The 27510-nt window shown below is 48.5% G+C and overlaps 1 protein-coding gene and 1 long non-coding RNA gene across 3 annotated transcripts in view; both read left to right on the forward strand.

Moving 5' to 3' along the window:
- Positions 1-1057: 1057 nt before the first annotated feature.
- PPARGC1B (PPARG coactivator 1 beta) overlaps positions 1058-27510 on the forward strand; it is a 126622-nt gene continuing 100169 nt past the window's right edge. For both annotated transcript variants that reach the window (XM_012452494.2, XM_012452586.2), the window contains exon 1: positions 1058-1141. In XM_012452494.2, coding sequence (XP_012307917.2) covers positions 1064-1141 — 78 coding nt within the window. In that variant the 5' untranslated portion in view covers positions 1058-1063. The remainder of the gene's footprint in view (positions 1142-27510) is intronic.
- Positions 16763-18714, forward strand: LOC135270650 (uncharacterized). Its single transcript, XR_010338790.1, has 2 exons — positions 16763-16822; positions 18200-18714. It is a non-coding gene; the product is annotated as an uncharacterized LOC135270650 (long non-coding RNA).

Raw genomic sequence — 27510 nt, forward strand, 5'->3', positions numbered from 1 at the left:
TTCAGTTAACACATCATTTATTAAGTGCCTACTGTGTGCCGGGAACTGCCGATACAGCAAGTGCAAAAGCAGATTTAGGCCCGGCTTTCATGGTGTTAGAGTCTTGTAAGAAGAGATACAAAGATTAAGTCTTCACTGCAACAAATGTAAAATGGCAACTGTGACCAGCTTTTAAAGAAAAAAGGCCTGCCGGTGGAGCGAAGGGAGCCCATGATGGTGGGGGTGGAAAGAGAGGAAATGGCTTGATGCCCTGAAGAGATTACCAGGTGAATGGCTGCTGGGTGTACAAGCTCGTTGTGAGTGGACCTGCGAGGCTGGCAGGAGCCCAACCCCTTCATGCATTGTGGGCCATGGTAAGAGAAGTCATTGAAGTTTTGGGGGGTGGGAGAGAGAGAGAGAGATGATCAGGTTTAACACAGAACATAAGCAAACGCACCCTGCAAGTGAAAGACTAAAATGCCACCTCCTCCAAGGAGCCTTCCTTGATTTCTCTGCTTTTGATCTATGGTATTTTTCTCTCTTTCTCTGGCCTGGTAGCTTGGGTAGAGAAACTCAGTCCTCCAGGGGAGTAAGGCCTGAGTTTTCTCTTCCTGCAACTGATGTGCCCTGTGGCTTCAAACGAGGTCCTTGTCTTCTTGAGCCTCAGTTTCCCCCGCTGTGCAGAAGAAGCAGGTTGTCTCTCAGGGCCCGCCCAGCGCTAACGCAACGTGATTCGCTCTGGCAGGAGCGGGGGGCTGCCCGCATTGCTGCGCAGGCATCGGGCTGCTGGCTAAGGTACCGCCACCCGGCTGTCTGAGCTTTTCCCCCGACTGAGGGCTGCTGGAGCCGGCCGCCACGCCAGACGAGGCGCAGGAAAGTGGGTGAGCGACCCCCGGCTCCCGCGGGCGCCGCGCGGCCCCGCCCCCGCAGCCAGTGGCCCTGCGGCAGCCGGGGGCTCGAGCTCCGCCCTCCGCCTCCCGCTGGCCTCGCTCCCTCCTCCCTCCTCCCTTGCTCGCTCGCTGGCTCCCTCCCCCCGGGCCGGCTCGGCGTTGACTCCGCCGCACGCTGCAGCCGCGGCTGGAAGATGGCGGGGAACGACTGCGGCGCGCTGCTGGACGAAGAGCTCTCCTCCTTCTTCCTCAACTATCTCGCTGACACGCAGGTACGGCCGGCCGAGGTTTCGGGCCCGGGGCCAGGGGTGCTGAGCTGCGGGGGCCGCAGCCGCAGCCGCGGAGGCCGGGAGGCAGCGGTGGGCGCCCTGGGGTACTGGGGGTTCCAGGCTGCAGAGCCCCCTTCCAGGCGCCCTGCGATGCGCTCTGTTACCGGGGCAGGGAGCCGGAGGTCTCCCAGCGCGTGTTGGAGCGCTGGGGGTGCTACGGCCGCTGGGGAGGGTCTAGCCTTGGCCGCTTAGAGTCTGCCCCCCCGCGGGCAGAGCTGGGGGGGTACCGCGCTTCCTTGGGCAGGTGGAGGCGCGCCACGGTGTGGGGTACCCTCAGGCTGTCGCTGGGTGCTGGAGGCGCGCCCTCAGCGCCCGGCACTTGCTGCCGTACTTTCACGTGGACTTGTGGCCCCGGCACGGGCGCAGCCTCTGTCTCCGGAGTCCTCTAGTCCTCCAGCCTCCAGTCCCCTGAGTGCTGTTGCTGGCCCCCCGCGGCTGTCTCTCCGCGCCCGCAGCGCGGAGTTTCTTGCCAGTTGCCGGCTAAAGGCACAGGGGTCTGCGGGGCACGTGGACATGCGGGCGGAGACGGCGTCTTCCTGGTTTCGCTATCCGGCGGAGCCCCCTGGGGGAAAAAGCCAGTCAGGATGGGGGCGGAAGGACTGTCTGGGGGCGCCTGGGTCCCCCTGTGGCGCGCGGTCCCGGCGCGCGCTCCACGATGCAGGGGGAAGGGAAGGCGAGGCGGAGTCCCAGGCTCTGGCTGAGACCGGGAGCCCCACTGGCGACACGCGCGTGACAGGAGAGAGTGCTCTGGTGTGCCGCGGGGTGGGGGGAGGCGACGAAGCTGGTGGCTTGGAGACTGGGAGAAGGGTGCTGTTGGGACAAGCAGCCACCAAAAATGTCAGCATGAGGTGTGCGCGCCCCCCACCCTTTCCCCCATTTTCCCCACCCAATGCCTGTTGCAAGCATAAAGTTTGGCTCCAGAGTTAGGGCTTTTTCTCTGGGCGCCCGGCTGCGGGTCACCGGGAAGCTGGGGTTGCAGCGGAACCTCGGAGGAGCCCCTGGGTGCTGGCACACGCCTGGGCACGGAGAGGGGCAGCCGGGCGGAACCGGGCGCGGCTCGCGGGAGCTGATTTAGTACCTGGAGTGGGAGCGCCGGTGCCGGCCCGTTTTGCATAACAGTGGAAGGGAGGGGGAAGGCGGAGATGGGGGGAGGGAGGTGGGAGGAGAGAGAGGGAAACTTTGCTTCTTGTTATAATCTGCCAGTCTTTGGGCGGCAGCAGCTGTCATGGGACCGGGTGGGCGGGGAGAGGCTTGCAAGCTGACTCCTTGCGGTGAAACGCGACTTGGAGGGGACGCCGCAGCCTAGACGTTCAGCTCCGGGCGGACTCCGGGTGGCGACTTCAGGCTGGCTGCTGGGACGGCGCGGCGTGGCAGGAAGCCCGCCACGCGGGAGGCAGGCCGGCCCTGGCCAGCTGCAGACGCCGCTGCGTAGGGGAGCCGCGGGGCCGCGTGGTCGGTGGCGGGCACGCTCGGGTGGGTTCGTGGCAGAGGCCGGAGGGGCTGGTGGCGTGTGATTGCGCTTCTCGAGGTCGGGGGAGTGTGTGGTGAGCGGGTTGCGCGTGCGGGTGTGTGTGTGTGTGCACACGCCGTGCACGCCGGGCGCGTACCTTTACCTCTGACGAAACTGCGGTGGAGCTCCCGCCGCCGTCGCCAGGCTCCGTCACACGCCCCGCGCCGGTGTCTGCGCCGAAGGCGGGTCCCAGCCTCCGTACTCCCGGAGCCGAGAGCTTGGGGTTAGGGGGACTGCGTTCAGGAGGAGGGGCAGAGTCTCTCCAGGGAAGATTCTGTCCCCAGATCTCGCAGTTGCCTAGGGGCATCTCCTAATCTCTCCGCTGAAATGCGGATGAGGAGGGAGGCCTGAAATAGCCGGAGACTCCTTCAGGGACCTATGGCAAGAACTGTCCGCTTTGGACCGTACCCCGGATTTAAACTCCATCTTCAATGTTTGGCTTAGCAGTGATTATTTTGCCCTTTTAGCCACCTAGCGAACCTAGCTAGCAGAAATATTTCACCCAAGGAAACTAGAAAATTGAGTAATCAGGTGTCAGCAGGAACAGTGCAGTGAAAGTTAATCTGGGACATTCGCTTTTTTTATTTAACCACGTGACAGCCCAGGGATCTTCTGGTGATCTCTGCCGGCCCAACTTGGGAAATGTAATTGATAGGATGAGCTTTGAGCCGCCCCTAGAAGGCTCGCACAGCCCAGCCGGAAAAGGACCTGGGCGGGCCCAGCGTGCGCCTCCTCATTTTACAGTTGGGGAAAGAGGCTGCGAGGAGTGAGCGGCTTGTACGGGACCACGCAGCCAGAGGGTGACAGAGCCACCCAGGGCTCCTGACTCCAGGTCCTGTGTGTTACCTCGAAATAGCACTGGACTTGGAGTCAGAAGGCCTGAGTGGAGTCACCTTCCCCACTCTCTGGCTGGGTGACCCTGGGGCAAGCCATTTGAACTCTCCGAGCCTCATTTCCTCCATCTGTCAAATGGGGCTGGTGGTGCCGCAAGAGAATCCAATGGCCTGGTGGTGGGGGTGAGCCGTGTTTGCATGTGAGATGTTCTGGTTGTGCCTGCAACCCCCTCTCCTCCCCCAACCTTTCCCTGACCCTCCCCTCCTCCCTCTCTTTTTGGGAGCTTTGGGGACAGTGGATTAAATGGTAATTCATTGTCTCGATCCCAAAAGATTGTTGTTGTCTTTGGTGGCTATTCCAGGGTTAGATTTAGAGGCAGGACTTCTGTTTAGGAGACTTAACTTTTACCCATTGGGGCCAAAGTACAGAAATTTAGCAGAACAAGGATTGCGAAAGTTTCTTGGAAAGCTTTGAGGCATGGATCCCAAAGGACTGTGGGTGGCTTCGCCTTTGCTCAGGCTGTGCCCGGGCCCGGAGTGCCCTCACCCACCCGTCCTGCATGGCCTTCTCCTCTAGTAGGCCCTCTCAGCCCCACGCGCCCTGCTTTCTCTCCTCTGTTTTTCTGCATCTGTGTTATACAGCCAAGCACTTTGTGTGAGTCTGGTGTCCGGTAAGATTCTAGCACTAGAGTTGAGGCTTTTATCATTGTGCCTGCATGGCACCTGTCAGCATGCTGAGCTGTGTTCCTTTGCTTAGCTCTTGACTAGGCACATGGATTACAGACAGGGGTGCAGCTGTGTCCTGCCAAGCAGAGGCTCCCAGGCTGGCAGGGGAGATAGCTGGGCAGCGAGTTATGGGAGAGAGGAATGCAGAGGGCTGCAGCTGTGGGCAAAGGCTTAGGCCCCAAAGGCCACACAGCAAGCCCACACTAAATGTGGGCTATTTGAAGTCGCTTACGGCATCAGTCAGACACACAAAATGTCAGAGTTGGCGGGAATTTTAGAAATCATCTGTTCCAACCCCTCATGATTTAAAAATATTTATAGAATTGTTAGAAAATACTGCCAAGCATAAAGAAAAAAATTAGAAATATGTTACATGACCCAAAGATAACCATTATTGTGATGTATATTTCTAGACTGTTTCTTTCTTGTTCATCTAGATCACATCTTGTTCTTAAAAAATAGAGTCTCCAGGGTTGGTGGCTTACACCTGTAATTATAGCACTTTGGGAGGCCAAGGCAGGTGGATCACCTGGGGTCAAGAGTTCGGGACCAGGCTGGCCAACATGATGAAACCCCATCTCTCTACTAAAAATGCAAAATTAACCAGGCGTGGTGGCACACACCTGTAATCCCAGCTACTCGGGAGGCTGAGGCAGGAGAATCTCTTGAACCCCGGAGGGGTGGAGGTTGCAGTGAGCCAAGATTGAGCCACTTCACTGCAGCCTGGGCAAAAGAGTGGAACTCCATCTCAAGAAAAAAAAAGGGAGGGTGGGTCATCCTGAATATACTGATTTGTAACTTGGAATCACACTCTTTTGTAATTTGTTTTTTTTTTTTCCCTCCTCCAAACAATATGCTGTAAGCATCTTTCTACATCAGTAAATATTCTGCTTAATATCTTAATGGTTATCTAATGTTTCATTGAGGATTGAACTGAATGTATTTAATCAATTTTTTACTCATTTAAGTTTAATTTTTTTATTTTGCTATGGTAAGCAGTGCTAAAAGGAATATCTTTGTGTGTATCTCTTTGTTCCTTCCTTTATTCCTGGAAGTGAAATTACTCCATCAAAAAAACTGTGCGGGCATTTTGCAAACCCATTCCTGGATTGCCTTCTGGAAAGATTGTACTTATTTGCACACCAGCATGGTCTGGGAACACCTGGTTTCCTATACCCAGATAACTGTTTGATGTTTTCATTGTTTTTCATTTTTACCAGTCTGTTCATCAATAAATTCTATTACCCTTATTGTTTTAATGTGCATTTATTTGATTGCTTGTGATGCTGAACTTTTTCCCCATACGATCATGGGCCATTTGTGGTTCTATGTTTCTGATCTTGGCCCATTTTGCACTTGGTATCCTGTACCCTCGTTGTCCTAAAGCTGGGACTGAGCACCCAGAACGGGCCCCTGCCACATGGAGAACTGAGAAAATGGCTCCAAACACCCCTTGGAGTCAAGGCCAACTTCCTTTTCAAATCAGTTTGTGGGTTTGGACAAATGTATAGTGTGTGGGAGCAGGTTGAAGTGTAGCCTTCACTGGGTGCATTTGCCCATTGTTCATCTGTATGAGACCAGGGCGAGTAACTTCTTTACCTGAGCCAGAAGGGGTCATGTTCACCAGAGACCTGGGCTTCATTTTCGTTGGGATTCCCTGGCTGGTGCTAAGATCAGGATGCCTGTGAAACCCAGGAAAGGCAGTGGCCCAGCAGCGGGGCCCCAGGGATCATATTTCCCCTTTACCTTGGGGCCCTCCTCTCCCCAGCTGGTGCAGGCCAGGCAGACGTTCCACTATACCACGTGAGTCACCTTCTTCCTTCTTCCTCTGGAATAATAGAAGAAAGACTCAAGGCGTAAGTGAGCAGCAGCCTTGCAAAAGGGGCTCAGGCTTGGAAATGCATAACAAGAACATTGCAGTGTTGACTCTTGTCTTCTCCATCATTGTCGTCATCAGTGATGTTTACTGAGTATCCCCTAGACCCCATGCGGTTTTCTTAGCCTTCTGTTTGCACTACTACATTTCATTCTCAGAGATTGTGCAAAATGTAGGTGCTGTTGCACAGTTGTACAGATCTTACAGTTTCAGAGAACTCACTGACTTGTGGAAGACTAATTACCTTTGAGTAAGTAGAAGAGCCAGCGTTAGTGGGCAGTGTTCCCAGACCACTTGATTCCAAGCTCCTTGAAGTCAGGGACTACTCTCAGTTTTTGTTCTTCATTGTTTTCTAGCGCCTTGAGCAAATGAAGGCATATTGATTGTATAGAAAGAATGCAGAACTCTTTAAGTCCCTCTGCTTCTCTAGGCCTGAGTTTCTCAATCCCTGAAATGAGGATAATAGGCCCTAACTCTCAGGGTTGGGAGTGAAATAATACAGTGCATCTAAAATGAGCATTAACCTGCTGCTCATGAAACTTGCAATAATTCTCCCTTCAAAGCACTTTTAGAAGGACAGAATTAAGTATGAAGCTAATTTTCATGCATGCAATCTTTTTTTGTGTAAAAAAGAGAAGCATAATTCTTATTATGTGAGGGTGAAGGGAACCCAAATAAAGTCATTTGGAAGAAAATGATCAGGGTCAGCTTCTGTCTTCCTTCAAGGTAGTCGGAGTGCCTCACATCCATCCCACTGACACTCAGCTGATGCAGAATCGCTTGGATTGTCCTTTCTGTTCTTTTCCCCTTCTGATCTACGTATTTTTCTGTTCATAACTAGATTCCTGCTGTTACTACCAAACAGATCTTTGCCACACCAGGACTTTGTCTTAGCCCTGATGGCAGATCAGTCCTCTTAGAGTGCAGTCTGACATCACTCTTTGCTCACACATCTCCCCTGACTCCTCAGTACTTTTTTTTTTCTTTTAAGACTTTATTATTTTAGAGCAATTTCAGGTTCACAGCAAAATTGAAAGGAAGACACAGAGATTTGCCATCTCTGTACCCTTCCCCCGCAATGTGCATAGCCTTCCCCATTATTAATGTCCCCCACCAGAGTTGTAGATTTGTTATAATTGATGAACCTACACTGATACGTTGTCGTCACCCCAGAGTCTGTAGTTTATGTTAGGGTTCCCTCTGTGGGTTTGGACAAATGGATAGGGACAGGTATCCACCACGGTGGCACCACACAGAGGAGTTTCACTGCCCTAGAAATCTTATGCTCCACCTTTTCATTTCTTCTGTCCCCCAACTCCTGACAACCACTGATCCTTTTACTGTCTCCGCAGTTTTGCCTTTTCCAGAATGCCATATAGTTGGAAGCATGCAGTATGTAGTCTTTTCAGACTGGCTTTTTTTTCACTTGCTGATAGGCATTTAAGGGTCCTCCATGACTTTGATGGCTTGATAGCTCAGCTGTCCAATATTTTAAAATTAAAGCCTAACCTGAAACCTGATTTCTAAGGCCCTTCAGGTACTTTAAGTTGGAGAGTTAGGCCCTTGACTTTATCTGGAACTGTCTGCTTTTACTTTGGGATCCTGTACCTCCCCAGGAAAACCCTGATTTTTCCTTCTGGAGGCTTAGACTCAGCTGCTCTTTTCTGTGTCCTCCATCTCCATTTCCATGATTCATCCTGCGAGCCCTGCTCACCAAGCATCGTTTTGGCGATGCTTTGTCCCTGCCCTCCAAGCCAGCTGTTCCATCATCTGTGTGGCAGTACGCAGGGCTAGCAGAGCACTGACCTTGAAATCCCCTTACTAGGTTTGAGTCTTGGTTCTGCGATTTGCCAGCTTCGAGGCCTTTGGCAGGTCACGTAACCTCTCTCAGCTTCCATTTCCTCAAGTGGAAAGATATGATGATTAAGATTGTTGTGAAAAGGCTGGGTACGGTGGCTCATGCCTGTAATTCCAGCACTTTGGGAGGCAGAGGCGGGTGGATCACCTGAGGTCAGGAGTTCGAGACCAGCCTGGCCAACATGACGAATCCCCGTCTCTACTAAAAATACAAAAATTAGCTGGGCATGGTGGTACATGCCTGTAAACCCAGCTACTTGGGAGGTCGAGGCAGGAGAATCACTTGAACCGGTGAGGTAAAGGTTGCAGTGAGTTGGGATCATGCCACTACACCCAGCTTGGGTGACAGAGTAAGACTCTGTCGCAAAAACAAAACAAAACAAAAAAACAAAAAAGATTGTTGTGAGGAGTCAATGAAAATTGAATGACAACATGGATTTAAAGCACGTAACACATGCCTGGCATAGAATAAGCACCAAATGATAGATATATCTCTTCTCATATAGATCACATTAAGTGTTAGGAAATCACTCTTGGAGGTTAAGCTCCACAAAGGCAAGGATTTTCATTCATTTCATCCCCCTTGTTTTCCACCACAATGAATAGATCAGTGCCTGAAACATAACAGACATTTAATCAGTCCTTACTGAGTGAATGAATATGCTAGACTATGAGCCTCTTCAGGGCAGATACTGCTTCTTGTCTAATATCTTCAGTCCATGTGTTCCTGAGAAGGGATGGACTAATACAAGTCTGGTGGAATCAGCTGGAATGTCCTCTCCTCACCACCAGCCCTATCATTTTAGTGTATTCATAGCCTACCTGAACTTTAAGCCCCCTCTTGAAAGGCTGTCCTCTTGGAAAGCCTTGAAGCTAACTTCTTCTGCTTCCACCACCCACGTGGCATGTGCCACTTACTATCCCATGGTATCTGCTGTGTGCTTTTAATCCTACAACTGGACTGAAAGCTCTGGGAGGACAAGAAATTATTTTTATCCTGGGCTAGCACTGTGGTTGCCCAGAAGAGTGTTTTATATGTTTGAATGTCAGGTTCTCTGAAAGGAACTTTGTATTGAAATATTTGACTATGGAAAATGTCAACTCATATAGAAGTAGACAGTAGAGAGAACAGTATGGTGAATCCCCGTCCCTCCATCACCCAGCGTCCACTGTTAAAGACGTGCAGCCACTCTTACTCCATGTCATTTTATCTGTGACTGTTTCAGTGCGTATCTGAAGAGACTTCTGAGTGCTGAGTGCTATTGCATGAATTTCTCCCAATAACTGTGAGGTTGGCTTTCCCCTGTTGTAGGTGACGAAACTGAAGTGCAGGGAGGTTGGGTCAGTTGCTCAGGGTCTCGAAGCTAGTGAGCAGCTAGCCTGGGATTTGAACCTTGGCTATGAGCAGCTCTCTCTCCTTCCAGGCTGGGGGCAGGGGTCCTTGGAGATATCAGGTTCACCTTGCCTTTTCCAGAAGAGAGGACATTGAGGTCCAGCTCCTGACTCCCTGGCAAGTTCATTTCCAGTGTCAGGTCTTGTGGGGTGTGGTGGGCCTCAGCTCTTGGGGAGGGTCAGGGTGGGTAGTCCTCTGAGAGACACCATTGCCCTGGGTGGCTGTGGGACCCTGGGCAGACGGCATTTTCTTCCTACCCTTGTCGTTCCTAAATCCCAAAGGTCCCACTGCACCCCTTGCAGTTGACCATGAGTTCTCTCATGAGATGTTCAGGCTTACCCAGTGAGGGAGGCAGAGCCGAGGGGTCAGCAGCTGGGTTCACAGAGCTCAGAGAGGAGGGGCCTGGCCTGAGGTCACCCAGCTGGCCTGGACACAGGGTTGACAGGCTCTTGGCGGCGTCTGGGCTCCTGCGCTTGCACCTTGCTCTTTCCTTAGGATAGAGACCGAATTGCCACCCAGGTCTAGAGTAGGAGACCAGAGACAAGACCCAAGAGACTTTCACAAATGGTAGGATAAAGTCATTGATTAATTACCTGCAAAGGCCTGTAATGACTGTTTGGTGTTTTAGGTAAGAAAACAAACATTTGCCTTAATTGTTTGTTTTAGTGGCTGAGAAGGCTCTGAATTGTAGGATTGAGATCTGCTTGGGGCAAAGCCCTGTGAGCTTGGCAGAGAATTTCTCTGGGCCTTCTATTTCTATCTAGGAAATGGGGCCCACAGTAGAATATATTTTGAAGGTTTTTAGTGAAGAATAGTTGAGACAGTAACTGTAAAGTGTTCAGAAATGCTCAATGAGTAGTAACCCTTGTTAATATTAAAAAGAGACACATGTAATGCAGACCCTGCCATTTGTCTTCCCCCTGAGCTCCTGGTCCTTGATCTAGTCAAGGGACTGAGGTTCCTCTTGCAGAGCATTTTTTCCTCTCTACTTCTGGGGCAGGTGACGAGGGTTCCCATCCAGCCTTAGCAAGTGTCACAATACTGACTTAGGAAACCACATCTAATGAGATGCCACTTGAAGAGAGAAGAAATACCCCATAGTGGTTAAGAGCTCTGGGCTTTGGAGTTTTAACTGCCTATGGTTTAAATCAGGGCTCTACCACTTACTAGCTGTGTGACCTTGAGCAAGTATCTTAACCTCTCTGACCCCAGTTTCTTCATATATTATTTCCCAAATTGGGGATAATAATAGTATTCTCTCTGTAGGATAACTTAAGATAGCTGCAGCTGGGCATGGTGGCTCATGCCTGTAATCCCAGCACTTAGGGAGGCCGAGGAGGGTGGATCACCTGAGGTCAGGAGTTTGAGACCAGCCTGGCCAGCATGGTGAAACACTGTCTCTACTAAAAATACAAAAATTAGCCAGGTATGGTGGCGCATGCCTGTAATCCCAGCTGCTTGGGAGACTGAGACAGGAGAATCGCTTGAACCCAGGTGGCGGAGGTTGCATTGAGCCAAGATTGTGCCATTGCATTCCAGCCTGGGCAACAGGGTGAGACGCCATCTCAAAAAAGAAAAAAAGAGATAGCTGCAGATAACTGGCAGCATCACCTGACATATAGTAAGCACTCAATAAATGGTAGTCACTAGGATGATGACAACGATAATGATGTAAAATATAAAACATACAAATGTTAATTTGAGCTTTCTGGGAGTTGGGAGTCCCTAGAGACCATCTTGCTTAATGCCCTTACTTCAAAGGGAGGAATCAGACCAAAAACAGACCAGAGGATGCCTTCAGGTCACTCAGCAGTGGCAAGACAGAGCCCTGGGCTGCTTTCTGCTTGGCCAGGGCTGGCCCTGAGTAGCTAGGACTCAACTGTCTGGGATCCACTGTCTGGGAACTCAGCCGGGCAAGCTCTGCTTGGCTGAGAGATAGATGCTCCCCAACAGCTCTGCAGCCGTATTTTTTCCTTGTGATTGCCTGGCAGAACACAGTCATTTAGCAGAGGGAAAGCGAGGAGATGTTAGAAACCAACCAGGCCCTGAGCAGTTGCAGCAGCCGGCCCACGAGTCACTCCCTGATGTTGCCATGGCAAACAGCCTTGGCAACGTGGCTGCTCGCGCCTTTATTTCTGGTCTCATGCTCTCTGCAAGGAAGTGTGGTACCCAGAACACTGGGGAGGGCCGTGCTCTGGATCCTTGGTACTAAGGGCAACCCGGCCTTCATGCTGCTAGCAGTCCCAGACCACAGCAGACCCTGCTCTAAACACCTCAAAACCCTGCCTGGCTGGTAGAAGCAGACTACTGGGAATGGGTTTGAGGCTTCAAATGCCCATTTTTCTGGCTATCCATCTATTTGTCAAATATTGTGTGTGGCAATGCCTTACTGTTCCCACTACTGTAAGAACAGAGCCACATAATATTCTTAACATGAACCCTGGTGTTAAGGGTTCCCAGGCAGGCCTCGTCTTCAACCATGTCCATGATGATGATGATGATGATGATGATGATGATGGTGAGAACATCGACAACTACTATATCCCCTTCAAGAGATCAGGCCCTGTGTCATATCCTTCATGTGTGTGTAATCACATTTAATCTCAGAGGAACCCCACGAAGCAGTCCTACTGCTATTCCCATTTTACAGCTGGGCGGACCCAGATCAACCCCAGAGTTTGTGGCACTGGTGCTGTTCTGCAGCTCCTCCCCTATACCAGGCAGCCATGGGGGTCCCACCATGAAGTGTCTGCCCCTCCCTGTGTCCCTCTCCCACCTGCACCTGCACACTGCAAGGCTCAGCTCAAGTGATGCCTGCTGTAATTGCCCCCTCTCAGAACTGGCCCTTTTTGCTCTGCGATCCCCACAGTCTGCTACAGACACTTTCTGGTCCCTGCCTTCCCTCAATACTCTGCCACTCAGGTGAGTTTATTTCTGCCCTCCAGCCATCCCAAAACACAACAGAAGGGCAAACTGGCTAAGGAGGAGAGCTTTGACTGTGCTGAGGAGTTTGGACTTGGCAGGCAGTGGGGAGTCAGCAAAGAGTTTTATTATTATTGTTCATAACGGTAATAACATAAAAGAGCCAACACTTAGAGACCTCTTGGTATATGCCAGGTACTAAGCTAGGGTCTTTAGGTGCTTTATCTTGTTTAATCAGCTACTGGTGAGGTTGGCAGTATGGCACATGAGAAAACTGAGACTTGGAGAAGTTCAGTGACTTTCCCCAAATCGCCTAGCTAGGAAGTAGCAAGGCTGGGATTTGAATCTAGGTTCGTTGACTTCAGAGCACATGGTCCTAACCACTGCAGTGTGGCTAATCTGGCTGAACACACAGAAAGGACTGGTATGGGGTAACAGGAGGCATCTGTGGTGTAGCTGGGGTGGGTGGAGGGGCCTTACCCTGCCTCAGCTGTGGGGCTCAGTGGAAATCACTATATATAGATAAGAGGGCAGGGGGCTCAGAGTGGTGCCCCCACAGCCAAGATGCAGGGTACAGAAGAGGTTTGTATGGGGAGAACGTCCATTTATTAGTGCCCACTATGTGCCAGGCCTGTTCCCTACTCTGGCCTTCCCTGGAGCCTGGTTAAATGTAAACTGTAGACTCAGCCCTTTTTTTTTTTTTTTTTGAGACGGAGTTTCGCTCTCGTTACCCAGGCTGGAGTGCAATGGCGCGATCTCGGCTCACCGCAACCTCCGCCTCCTGGGTTCAGGCAATTCTCCTGCCTCAGCCTCCTGAGTACCTGGGATTACAGGCACGCGCCACCATGCCCAGCTAATTTTTTGTATTAGTAGAGACGAGGTTTCACCATGTTGACCAGGATGGTCTCGATCTCTTGACCTCGTGATCCACCCGCCTTGGCCTCCCAAAGGACTCAGCCCTTTATAACCTTTATTTATATGTTCCTTTTTTTTTTTTTTTTTTGAGACAGAGTCTTACTCTGTCACCCAGGCTGGAGTGCAGTGGTGCGACTCAGCTCACTGCACCCTCTGCCTCCCTTTAATCTCAGAGGAACCCCATGAAGCGGTCCCACTGCTATTCCCCTTTTACAGCTGGGCAGACCTAGGTTAACCCCAGAGTTTGTGGTGCCGGTGCTGTTCTGTAGCTTAAGTGATTCTCCTGCCTCAGCCTCCTGAGTAGCTGGGATTACAGGCGTCCGCCACCACGCCCGGCTAGTTTTTGTATTTTTAGTAGAGTTGAGATTTCTCCATGTTGGCCAGGTTGGTCTGGAACTCGTGACCTCAGGTGTGCTGCCTGCCTTGGCCTTTTAAAGTGCTGAGATGACGGGCATGAGCCACCTCGCTCTGCCATATTTATTCTTTACTGTTCCCTCTTCTCTACCCAGTTGGGACTAGAGCTCCCTAAGGAAAGGGACCTCGTCAGGCTGGTTTTCCATCAAATTCCCCAGTGACTTAACAGTCCCTGGCACACTGTAGGCTCCAGTAAATAGTTGTTGGATGACCGAACGATGAGCAAACGCTGTTCGATCTTTCACAACATTTGCCTGTTTGCCTGACCCCGAGGTCCTTCTTTGTGCCTGGAGTCATGTTAGAATTTGTGGATGAGCTGAGTGTGGCAGTATCGTACCAGTCCCCACAAGGAGTCCCCTGCCCTTGTCACCAAGATAAGCCTTGCACACAATGGATCAGAGGCAAACAGTTGGTGGAGCCTCCAGAGCCCACTATCAGAATACACCTCCAGCGCACAGATCTTTGTGGAATAATAAACCACTGCTAGGAATCCAGTCTTTCCAGGTATGGCTCTGCCTCAGCTGGGGAGGGGCTCTGAGTTTCAGGAGTGTTGGTATCTGCAGGGAGATGTCTGGTCAAATGTCTCCACATCTTCCCAGGGGATTGAAACCAGCACTTACACTAGGCCTCATGCCCATGACCCATCCACTTACTAGGCAGGCTGCCTGCATTCATGAGGAAGGAAGAGAAATCCAGGGAGGTGAAGGGGCAAGAGAGGACTTGGGGACCAGTGACCACAGTGCCCAGCCCAAGAAGATTAACCCTATGCCGTGTGGATCTTCCCTTGCTTGGAATCTCCTCATATGTTGTACCCTGTACCTTTCCTCCTTAGGGCCAATTTGTTCTTAATTTGCACAGGGTTCTTACAAGCTTGGCAGCCATGTCAAGGCCTCATGACATGAGAAGCAGCACATTGGTTCTGTTAGTGTGTGGCTATGTAGGCATGGGGTGAGAGGCGAGGTTCTACCAGACATGTAGCACCGAAGCCAACTTGGGGCCAATTAGTGAGGGGCTGAGGGGTCCTGCACACCTGTCTTGTTCCTGAATACATTACTGTGCGAAAGTGCAAAGCTCATTGGTGATGAAGCCAGTGTATCGTCTCTGAGGAAAGGTACATTCTGTTCAGTGTTCTCTGAGAAAGCAAGAAAGTGTGAAGTACATTTTGGAATTACCATCAAAAATAGGAAGTCTATCAAAAGCAGGCAAAAGTTTCGGCATTCAAAGTTATTTATAAACTTTGCATATTGTGAGCATACATGATTCCTTGATGATGCCAGATGAATGAGTTAGTCTAGCCATCAGGCTTTCTTTGAAAGTTAATGCAATCTCTAGGTATTGCCTGTTATGTTTTCAAGGCTGCATAGGATAGTAAGTAGTTGGGCGTTAGATAAATGCTGATTGGCCTCAAGAAACAGTAGCACTTAGTGATTCATCGGAGCTTGGGCTTTAGAGTCTGTTTAATTCAAATTTTAGCTTTGTGACTTTTTTTTTTTTTTTTTTTTTTGAGACAAGGTCTCACTCTGTTGCCCAAGCTGGTGTAATCAAGGCTTACTGCAGTCTCAACCTCTTGAGCTCAAGGGATCTTCCCACCTCAGCCTCCTGAGTAGCTAGGACTAAAGGGATGTGCCACCCACCACACCTGGGTAATTTTTTACTTATTGTAGAGAGAGGATCTTGCTTTATTGCCCAGGCTGGTCTCAAACTTCTGGGCTTCAGTGATCCTATTGCCTCGGCCTCCCAAAGTGCTGGGATTACCAGTGGGAGCCACTGCGCCTGGCCAGCTTTGTGACTTTTTAGTTGTGTGATCTAAGGAGTTAGCTGCTCTGTGCTCTAGTTAGCCAGCTCCCAAATGGGAATGATAATAGGACTTACCTGCCAGGCTTGGTAGAACTAATCAGTGGTTCTCAGCCATGAGTGCACATCAGAATCAACTCTGTAGTTTAAAAAAATCGTAATTACACATCTGGGGCTGTCCCAGACCTATTGAGTGAGAATCTTTGAGAGTAGGCCCTTGAGCTCTGTCTTTAAAAAGCTCCCTCTGATGACACCCCTGCTTTGGTGTTAAAAATCAGGTACTATTCATAGAGTGTCTGTCATGAACTCTGCCCATTCCCTCCACTCTTTGTTTCCTGCCTCAGTGTGGGACACAGGCTAGCATTTAGGATGTGAATGACCAGGGAACAGATCGAAAGCTGCTTTATAATAATGCCTGTGTAGAGCAGGGCAGCTTCTTTATCAGGTATTTCCACTGGATCTTCACATCAATCTTATATCATAGGCAAAAGGAGTATTCCCATTTTACAGATGGGGAAATAGAGGTCCAGAGGGTGACTTGGTAGGATCCTGCCAGTAATCAGTTTTCACATATTTGTCTTTGTTCCTGTGTTTGTCCTCCTTGATCCTCAATCCCACATCCACATATGGGACAGCTCATAGGAGGTGGGGGGATTAGGATTACTTTAAAAGGTGAGTAGGTTGGAAGAGAGGAAGAAGAAGGCAGCCTGAGAGAACACAAGTCACCTACAGACTCTCAGACCAGTGACAGTTTGATTTATCAGGACCTTTAAAGATCAGGGAGGTACTGGCCATGGTCCCAGACCATGAAGTAGCTGAGGAGTAGCAACAGAACTAGAATCCACTTCCGATGCCCAATTCACTGCCATCCCAGCTCTATGTGTTGCTTCTACAGTGAGGTCAGGGTGCGGCTCCACTGATAATAGAATTAGTATTCTAGCCAGTGTAGTGAGGCCTTTGCACATGCTGTTCCCTCTGCCGGGAATGCTCTTCCCAGGCATTACCATGGCTTGCTGCTTCCTCACCTCCTTCCAGTCCTGCCAGGTGTCATCTCCTCAAATGACTGCCATTCTACTTTCTGTCTCTATGATTTTGGTTGTGATATGGTTTCTTATATAAGTGGAATCACAGTATTTGTCTTTTTGTGGCTGGCTTATTTCACTTAGCATAATGTCATCAAGGCTCATTGCTGTTGGGGCATATGTCAGAATTTTCTTCCTTTTTCAGGTGGAATAATATTTCACTGAATATGCCACGTTTTGCTTATCCATTCATTTGTTGATGAACACTTGATTTGATTTCAGATTTTAGTTATTGTGAATGATGATGCTGTGAACATGGGTGCACAAATATCTCTTGGAGATCCTGCTTTCAACTCATTTGGGTATGTGCTGAGAGGTGGAATTGCTAGATTATATGGTAGTTCTATCGTTAATTTCTTGAGGAAGCACCATGCTGTTTTCCATGCACCATTTAACATTCCCACCAACAGTGCACAAGGGTCCCAATTTCTCCACATCCTCTCTAACACTGTTTTCTGTTTGTTTGTTTTTTCTTGAGATGAGCTTTGTTCTTGTTGCCCAGGCTGGAGTGCAGTGGCGCGATCTTGGCTCACTGCAACCTCCGCTCCCCTGGTTCAAGCGTTTCTCCTGCCTCAGCTTTCCAAGTAGCTGGGACTACAGGTGCATGCCACCACGCCCGGGTAATTTTTGTATTTTTAGTAGAAACGGGGTCTCATTATGTTGGCTAGGCTGGTCTTGAACTCTGACCTCATGGTCCTCCTGCCTCAGCCTCCCAAAGTGCTGGGATTACAGACGTGAGCCACTGTTCCTGGCCTTGTTTGTTTTTTTAAATGGTAGCTATCCATAGTGTGAGGTGGTATCTTATTGTAGTTTTGATTGGCATTTCCCTATTGAGCATCTTTTCATGTGTTTATTGGCCATTTGCATATCTTCTTTAGATAAGTGTCTTTTCAAGTCACTTGCCTGTCTTTTAAAATTGGGTTGTTTGACACCTGATGTAGATAACTGGGGGGGATGGAGACAGCAAACCACCATGGCGTGTGTGTACCTATGCAACAATCCTGCAAGATCTGCACAGGTACCCCAGAACTTAAAGTACAATTAAAAAAAATTGAGTTGTTTGTTTTTTGTTGTTGTTGACATTTAGTTCTTTTTATATTTGAGATATTAATCTCATCAGACATGATTTGCAAATATTTTCTCCCATTCTATGAGTTGCTCTTTTTTTTTCTTTAGTCATGCCACATAATTTTTAATTACGTACAAAGATCTAACATGTCACCCAGGGACCATTTCACCCGTTGCTCTGTTTGGCCGCCAGTCTTTTATCTCTCTCTTCAGCAATGGTGAGGCAGATACCTTTTCCTCGGGGAAGAGAAATCCATGGTTTGTTGCCCTTGCCAATAACAAAAATGTTGGAAAGTTGAGTGGCAAACTGCTGCCATTGGCATCTTTCACATGAACCACGTCAAAAGATCCAGGGTGCCTCTCTCTGGTGGTGATCACACCAGTTCTTCCCAGGGTAGCACCTCCAGTCACCATACATAGGTTACCAGTGGCGAACCTGATGAAATCGGTGATCTTTCAGTCTCCAAATCAATCTGAATGGTATCATTCACCTTGATGAGGGGATCAGGGTAGCGGATGGTGCGAGCATCATGAGTCACCAGATGAGGGATTCCTTTTGTGCCTACAAAGATTTTTCTCAACGTAGCGCAACTTGTACTTGGCCTCCTCAGGTGTAATACGATGTACAGCAGAGCAACCCTTGGTGTCATGGATCAGACGGAAATTCTCTCCCATCTTGTCAATGCTGATGACATCCCTGAATTCAGCAGGGTAGGTCATATCGGTTCAGACCTTGCCATTGATCTTCATGAACCGCTGCATGCAAATCTTCTTTACCTCATCTCCTGTCATGCCACACTTAAGTCTGTTACTTAGGAAAATGATGGGGAGACACTCTCTCAACTTGTGAGGACTGGTGGATGGACGAGGAACAAGCACACCGGTCAGTTTATCCAGCATCCAATGCTCTGGAGCTGCCGCCTGCTTCAGACTGGTGGATGGACGAGGAGCAAGCACACTGGTCAGTTTATCCAGCATCCAATGCTCTGGAGCTGCCGCCCGCTTCAGATGCTTCTTGGGACCACGAGCCATGCTGCGTTGGGCAAGGAAAGAGGACAAGTCACCTTTTTATTCTGTTGATAGTATCTTTTAATTCACAAAATTAAACCATTTCCATGTAGTCTAATTTGTCTATTTTTTCTTTTGTTACCCCTGCCTTTGGTGTCATACCTAAGAAATCATTGTTAGGTCTAATGTCATGAAGCCTTTGCCTGCTTTGTTTTCTTCTAAGAGTTTTAGTTTGAACTCTTTTCATTTATATCTTTGATCCATTTGGAGTTAATGTTTATATATGGTGTTAGGTAAGAGTCCAGCTTCATTCCTTTGCATCACTGAATGTGTCTTGAATGAGTGAATAATTGGCTAAGGCCTTAAGCTGTACATGCTGCTGAGCTCACCTAACCCTCCCAACAGCCCTGGGAGAAAAATACTTTCAGCCCCATTCTTCAGATGAGCCTGAGTCTCAGAGGGTGAGTGTGGGGCCTGGGGACATAGATCCTTTGCTGACCAAGCCACACAGAGGTCCCCAGGGCCCAGCAGGCAGGCATGACCGGGGCCCCGCCCCAAGAAATCATGCCCCAGTGCCCCAGTGACCTCATACCACTTTCTCCTTGGGGTTGGGCAACAGCTCTTCCCTGTGCTATGGGTGTGGACACTGGGTACCTGCCTAGCAGGGCCTGGGGCCTCCAGCCTTCTCTAGCACTGCTCTTTGTCCCAGTGGCTGAAGGAGTGGCAGCTTGTCTTGTACTTTCTGGTCCACCTCCAACAGGAATGTGGCAATCTCCCCCTGTGCCTGGATCTATACCTCCCTGTGGGGTGGGGGGTGGACCGTGGGCAGGCACCATAGCAGGCAAAACCAGAGGACAGTGGTGGTGTCTTGGGTGGAAGCTGCTTTGCCAGAGGCCCATCTCCTTAGAGGCTAGAGCAGACTCAGGTTGGTGGATCACGTCCCAGGGAGAGCAGGGTGGGCTTGAGTGGGTGAGGAGCCAAGCAGGTGAGGTGGGTGGGGGTTTAGAATCTACCCTAGAAGGAGAAGAAAGCCCTCCTTTGCTCAGCTGGCCTGCCGGAAGATTTTCAATGATCTAGTTTCGAAACAACCAGAGGAGGGGCAGTACCAGCCCGTTCCAGGTGATGAGCACAGCCCAGGGTCTGGGTTTTGAGGGCCAGCGGGAGGCAGCCGAGAACAGTGAAGAACAGAGCTCTGAGTCAGGGCCTGAGTCCAGGGTCTGTCAGTTACTGAGTGACTTAGGGCATGCTACTTATTCTGCCTGGGCCTTAGTTTCGTCACCTGTGAAATGGGGTGATGATATATATCTCAGTGGGCAGTTGAGTTGAAAAGATGAGAAGGTACAATGTCTGAAGAACTAGGGCAGTGTCTGGGTGTTATGATCAATCATAATGACAGTTACCAGTGACCTGATGGTTTATGACAACTTAGTGGAGGAAGCCATGCAGCAGCCACTTCCTGTGCATGGAAAACTGGTTTCAGATTTGAGCAAGGCTTGCTTCCTGCCTTGGATGAACAGATCTGCAGATGGCTGTGGAGGGTGCCCAGTGCAAAGTGTCGAGACAACTTCTGTAGCAGAAAGGGTTTTGAAGGATGAGCAGGAGCTGGCCAACAAGATAGGAGAGGCCTCCTAGCCAGGGACCAGGCTGTGATGAAGGCTAGCATATCATGTGGCTGATGACTGAGAAATGAGTGAATAGGTGGAAAGCTTGAAGGGAGGCTTTGAGCTGACTAGAGGACTCCCAGTGGGGGTGAGGAAGAGGCAGGATGAACGACGTGTCTGGAAGAATCAGAAGAAGGAACACCAAGATTCCCGTCTGAGAAACTAGCTCTGGAGAAGGGGAGAAGTCTTGGGAAGGTTTCAGAAGGAGAGGGACTTTGAGAGTGCCAGAGTCTTCCCCGGGCCTTACAGGCAGCATGGAATGAGTGGTATCACCCTGTGGCCTGCACAGCTCATCCCCAGGCCCTAAAAGTAAGTGGGAGACATGCAGGGATTTGCACAATGATCAACACAAAGGCTGGGGCACGGCTTCTCATTTGTTGTTCTAACTCAAGCCCCTGACCCAGCAGAGCAGGAATTGGTGGGGCCAGGCACCACAGAGCCACCAGGCACAGCCCTCAGTAAATTTAATGATGCAGATGGATGAGACTTAGTGCCATCATAACGATTATCACTCCTATGTACCTTTATACATGTTAGCATGTCACTGCGAAATTCACACAGCATTTTCACATCCACAATTCACATCCTTGTGAGGGTTTTCATTTCTGTTTTGCAGATGAAGAACCGAAGGCCCAGGGATGTAAAGTGACTTACCCACTGAGGTCACTGTTGTAGGAACTGGGCAGGAATGTGAGACTTGTGGCCCCTCAGGTCCGCCTGGTTGAGAAGAGAGATGTTTTTTCAAAGGAGCCCCTCAGCTACTCCTGTCTGAGTTCCCTGCATTATCTTGAATTCTCCTGGGAGCAATGATTCCCAGTCTTTTCCGAGTTGCCACATCCTGCCATTGTATGATTTTGCAACAGTTGCAACTGTGAAACACCTGCAGAAAACTGTAATCTCCATTGATCTCTATGTAATTTAGAGTTAGGGAAGAGAAAATCTTGTTTCCAAAATTTTGCATCTGTGCTGGAAATAAGAGTGTCACGGTGAGACTATTGTACCTGAAGTCTGGAGGGAGGCCTGGGTTGTTCCTCTTTGATGTGTGACCTTGGACAGGTCTTGTCACCTCTCTGGGCCTGAGTTTCCTAATCTCTGCCATCCTGTGACTCATTATCTTTCTAAATTGGAGCTGTTTTAAAGTGTCACAAGTCTGGAATTATGAATTGTGGGAGCTGTTTTGCTTTGGTAAATCCTGCTTGGAGCTGAACCACCAGCTACTGGATAGAGAGGGAGACGAGTTCCTGGAGACAGATGGACAGATGGAGCGAGGAAACCGTCCCATCTCAGATGGACAGTGTACTTGCCTTACACCCAGTGGATAAAGTCAGTGTAGATTCTTAACTCTCCGGGTGTGTCCCCTTTCCTGGTGACAGGTGCAATGTTGACTTCTGTTTGAACTGCAGGTTGGAAGAAATTTGTCATGGGATCATGTGCCTTAAACGAGTGGGTTTGGAAGGAGGAAAAGGCGGAGGAGGAACTCCAGGCAAGAGAATCCCTGATTTCCAACCTCCCCAGTGAATCATGGAACATTGGATAAGTCATTCATGGGGGTGGAAAGATTGGGAGAGAATTGGGAACTTCAGGCCAGATTTTTTTTTTTTTAAAGGAGCAAGTCATTCAAAATCCTCTACTGACAAATGATATCTACAATGATTTCTTTCCCTTTTCCATAGCATTATTTTATCCATCTTGAATCATTTTTTAAAATCTATAAAACAAACTTCCTTTTAGCTCTCTTCTCTGTTTCAGTTAAAAATATATATAGATGTTAATAGGGGAAGGAAGGCGTTGGTGAGTACTCATACATGCCAGGGGTCTACAGACTTGGCTGTGGATGCCCTTTGAGGCTCAGAATGACCATTCTTGGGCCTCAGCCCCTGGTGCCTTTCACACAGAGCTGCTTACAGAGCCACTGCTGGCTCAACCATGAGGTCTGTAATTATTTAAAGAAAGCTCACATCAAGTGGAAAAAGAGTAACCACACTTACCGTACCATGTGGCCAATGGGCAATTCAATACCAAAGCCATCCGATTCCCTCTGGCCCACACCAGCTGCTGGATTTTGCAGGCAGGTGGATTAGGTGACCATGGGACTGACCAGCAGGTCCAAGTACGCACGATAGGTGCCTGTGCAGCCAGCCTGGCCCGGATTCAGCCTGGAAGACAGGATCTGTGTACATCCAGGGAAAGCTTTACAGAACAAGTTAATGTAAAAGCAATTTTGTAGAGTAAAAAAGAAGCTAAAGATTATGAAATTTAAAACTTAAACGTTTTATATTGCTATAACACAGACATTCGTTTAATTGCACTATAATTTATCATTCATACCAAAGTGTTTTGGAGAAATAACCTTAGATTACTTTTTAATTTAATATTTTGGTTGTTTTAACAAATGTAATATATATTTTTTGAAAATTAATATTTAAAAATTTTCAGTATTCGGGAGTAATTTGTCGGAGAAAGTAAGGCTATCCCCAGCCACTCTTAGCAGTTTAGTGGGTTTAAATGCCTTTCAACTGAATATGTGCTTATTTCTTTTATTTCTTCTTCTTCTTTTTTTTAACCTTTTCTATGGTGCTGATCTTTTATGTTTATATAAATTGTATTTTTTCTTGTTACAAAAATGATATGTGTTAATTTATTGAAATGTGAGAGAATACAAATGGGTAATAGTAAAGAAAACTAATCGCAGCACCCAGAAGTAACCAGTCATAGGCAATGCTTAAGAAAAAAAAGGTAGCGTTGTACGTTTCACTTCTCCCCAGGCTTCTCTCCTTTGGCTCACTTTTCTCACCTCTCAGCTTTCTTTTATGGGCGGATTCCTATCTATGACCTTGAGAGGGGAAGAACCTAGACTGTAGTCATAGTTTAACTATCTCCTCCTTTGTAAAATGGGAACAGCAATCCCTGCGTTGCTGTGAAAGCCTGTGTGTAATGGATCTGAAAGCAAATTGCGAGTCGTAGAGTCATAAACAGATGTAAGGCTGTGTTGCTACTTCCTCAGCCTTTGCCTACCACAGCTGATACTGCTGCCTGTTTTAACTCAGATAATACTAGATTTAGTCAATATCTGATCACCTCCAATCACTTCCCAGGCTTAATCACTCCCGAGGTTTGGCTTTTAGTCTACACACTGTGTACCGCATCTCTCTGTACGTCCGTTAATATGTACAGAACAAGATAAACACCCTTGCTTGTAGGGAAGGCATTTAAACTCAGGCTTCCTGATTTAGAATCTATTACTCAGTCGGGCTGTTTAAAGTGTTAACTGATCCACCTTGTGATTCAGACTGCAATTGGAGCAGAACCAAGGGGAAGGGATTGGTGGGGCTCACACAGAGCAGGCCCCAGGAAGACCCAGCTGCCTGGCAAGCTCATTTTCATACTAGTTTCTGTATACACTGTGGTTCAATGGGAAAGAGACAGTGAGCTTGCTTTTGTATTTATCTTGAAAATGTAAGACAGACTCTGGTTTAAAAGATTATGTTCTAGGCTGGGCGTGGCAGCTTGTGCCTGTAATCCCAGCACTTTGGGAGGCTGAGGCGGGTGGATCACCAGAAGTCAGGAGTTCGAGACCAGCCTGGCCAACATAGTGAAACCCTGTCTCTACTAAAAATACAAAAATTAGCTGGGTACAGTAATCCCAGCTACTCGGGTGGCTGAGGCAGGAGAATCGCTTGAACCCAGGAGGCGGAGGTTGCAGAGTTGAGATCGCACCACGGTACTCCGGCCTGGGCGACAGAGTGAGACTCCATCGCAAAAAAACAAAAAACAAACAATAAAATTATGCATGTTACAAATGGAAGTCATCCCTTACACTTGGATCCTTGAGTTTCCATCCCCAGAGCAACCCTCTACTAATTTCTAATGTGGTCTTCTAGAGGTAAACCATACATACATCGCATATATGTGGTCTAACTTGCTGCCTCCTGGTTGTTTTTTTTTTGCACAAATGGTAGCAAACTAAGGACGTTGTTGTGCAGCTTTTTTTTTCTACTCAGAAATGAATGAGAAGTGTTTTAAGTATTTCTTAAAGATTATTTCATATCAATATTGTAGAGATCACTGTTTGGATTGATCATAGTTTGTTTAACTTGTTGGGCATTTAGGTAATTACTTTTTATTTTATTTTATTTTGTTGATACAGAGTCTCTCTCTGTCGCCCAGGCTGGAGTGCAATGGCGCGATCTCGGCTCACTACAACCTCTGCCTCCCGGGTTCAAGAGCTTTACTTTGTTGCCCAGGCTGAAGTGCAATGGTGCAAACAACTCGCTGCAAGACATTCTCCTGCCTCAGCCTCCTGAGTAGCTGTGGTTACAGGCATGCGCCACCACACCCGGCTAATTTTTTATATTTTTGGTAGAGGTGGGATTTTACCATGTTGTTCAGCTTGGTCTTGAACTCCTGACCTCAAGTGATCCACCTGCCTTGGCCTCCCAAAGTGCTGGGATTACAGGGGTGAGCCACTGTGCCTGGCCTATTTATTTGTTTTTAATTAAAAAAAATTTTTTAAACCTACCTCTTACACAAAAATAGGTTATTTTTATTTTTTTTTTGAGGTAGAGTTTCATTCTTGTTGCCCAGGCTGGAGTGCAATGGCACGATCTTGGCTCACTGCAACCTCCCTCTCCCGGGTTCAAGCGATTTTCTTGCTTCAGCCTCCCAAGTAGCTGGGATTACAGACATGCACCACCATACCTAGCTAATTTTTTTTATTTTTAGTAGAGACGGGGTTTCTCCAGGTTGGTCAGGCTGGTCTCGAACTCCTGACATCAGGTGATCCTCCTGCCTCAGCCTCCCAAAGTACTGGGATTACAGGAGTGAGCCACTGTGCCCGGCCAGAATAGGTTATTTCTAATTGACTGCTGCTGCTAGTCTGCAGCAAGTGTTGTTTTGCACACGTGTGACCATATGCACAGGATAAATGCCTTAGAGGGAAATTGCCCAGTTAAAAGGTGTGTTATTTATTTATTTATTTAGAGACAGAGTCTTGCTTTGTCATCCTGGCTGGAGTGCTGTGGCACAATCTTGGCTCACTGCAACATCTGCCTCCCAAAAATAAGTCATTCGATTCCCCTGCCTCAGCCTCCCTAGTAGCTGGGATTACAGGCGTCTGCTGCCATGCTCAGATAATTTTTGTATTTTTTGTAGAGACGGGGTTTTGCGGTGTTGACCAGGCTGGTCTTGATCCACCGGCCTCAGCCTCCCAAAGTGCTGGGATTATAGGTGTTAGCCACCGTGCCCGGTCAGTGTGTGTATTTAAAATTTTGTCGTATATTGTCACATTCCTCTCTGTGAAATATCAGTTTATGTTTTCATAGAAATGAATGAGAAGTGTTTGTTTCTTCACACCTTCACCCACACAGCATGTTATTAAACTTCATTGATCTTTGCCAATCTGGAGTCTCTGAAGTTTTAATTTGTAGTCCTTTTTGCATGGTTAAGACTCACCTGTGTTTTCTTTTCTATGAACTCCTATCGGTTGTTGATTCTCTTCTTGCTGATTCATGTGCTGAGCTTGTTTTCCCCCGTTCTCTCACATGGCCCTGTGTCTTCTTGCACACCCCCCCGCCCCCAGCAACTTAGTCTGGAGGAGGATGCGTCCTTACTAGGGTTGGGGTCCAGATCCAGCTGCCTACCCTCTGGGTGAGCTTGACTAAGTCACTTAAACTCTCTGAGTCACTGTTTTCTGCTCTGTGAAGTGAGGATGTTAGTTCAACAGCAGGGATGTTGCATAGATTAGATAATCGATATAAAAGTATTTTAAAAACTGTAGAAAGCTGTCATAACATAATATCACATTAATATTTACTTGGTTTCAAATGAATGATAAGATTTTACTTACCTAAAACTTTACAGCCAAGACATCCGGTTAAACAGATAGGTACAGTAAGGCCCAGAGGAGAATGGTCTTGTCAGAGGCTGGGTCTGACAAGTAACCAGGGCCTGATTTGTCTTGCTATACATAGTAGGAGCCATGGACAGCATGCAGTTTCTTCCAGAGCATCCTGTTTTTTTTTTTTTGAGACAGGGTCTTGCTCTGTTACCCAGGCTGGAGTGCAGTGGAGTGATCTCAGTTCACTGCAATCTCTGCCTCTGGGTTCAAGCAACTCTCCTGCCTCAGCTTCTGGAGTAACTGGGATCACAGGCACGTACCACCACACCTGGCTAATTTTTGTGTGTATATGTGTGTGTATGTATGTGTATATATATATATATATTAGTAGAGAAAGGGTTTCATTATGTTGGGCAGGCTGGGCTCAAACTCCTGACCTCAAGTAATCTGCCTGCCTTGGCCTCTCAAAGTGCTGGGATTACAGGCGTGAGCCACTGTGCCCGGCCTAGAGCATCCTGATTAGATTAAAAAAAAAAAATTTAAGAGCCAGAGCTTTACTTTATTGCCCAGGCTGAAGTGCAGTGGTGCAAACAACTCACTGCAGCCCCGAACCCCTGGACTCAATAATTCCTCCCACCTCAGCCTCTGGCGTAGCTGGGATTACAGGCATGAACCATCACAACTGTCTTTGATTTTTTTTTTTTAGATGGAGTTTTGCTCTAGTTGCTCAGGCTGGAGTGCAGTGGCACGATCTCACCTCACTGCAACCTTCACCTCCCCAGTTCAAGTGATTCTCCTGCTTCAGACCTCCTGAGTAGCTGGAATTACAGGCGCCCACCACCATGCCTGGCTAATGTTTTGTATTTTTAGTAGAGACAGGGTTTTACCATGTTGGCCAGGTTGGTCTCGATCTCCTGACCTCAGGTGTTCCACCCACCTTGGGTTCCCAAAGTGCTGAGATTATAGGAGTGAGCCATCGCACCTGGCCGATGGTGTCATTATTGGTGCTTGGCTTTGCAGGAGGCACAGAAGCAGCAGTCACGGTCCAAGGCCTTGCTCTGCCCTCGTTTGCTGGTCATGTGACCTTTGGCATATGACTTCAACCCTCTGAGGTAATATAGGAGTCCTGCCTATACAGGGTTGATTTGAAGAATCGGTGGGCTTTGTATATAGTGTACTTATCACATAGAAGACATTTAATAAATATGATATTTAAAAATTCCTGGCCCGGTGCAGTGGCGCACACCTGTAATGCCAGCACTTTGAGAGGCCAAGGTGGGTGGATCACTTGAGCCCAAGAGTTTGAGACCAGCCTGGCCAACATGATGAAACCCCATCTTACAAAAATTAGCCAGGTGTGGTGGCAGGCACCTGTAATCCCAGCTACTCAGGAGGCTGAGGCAGGAGAATACCTTGA

This window comes from Aotus nancymaae, unplaced genomic scaffold (genome assembly GCF_030222135.1).
Source record: "Aotus nancymaae isolate 86718 unplaced genomic scaffold, 86718_ANA_hifiasm-v0.15.2.pri h1tg000064l_1, whole genome shotgun sequence".
In the NCBI taxonomy this organism is placed as follows: domain Eukaryota; kingdom Metazoa; phylum Chordata; class Mammalia; order Primates; family Aotidae; genus Aotus; species Aotus nancymaae.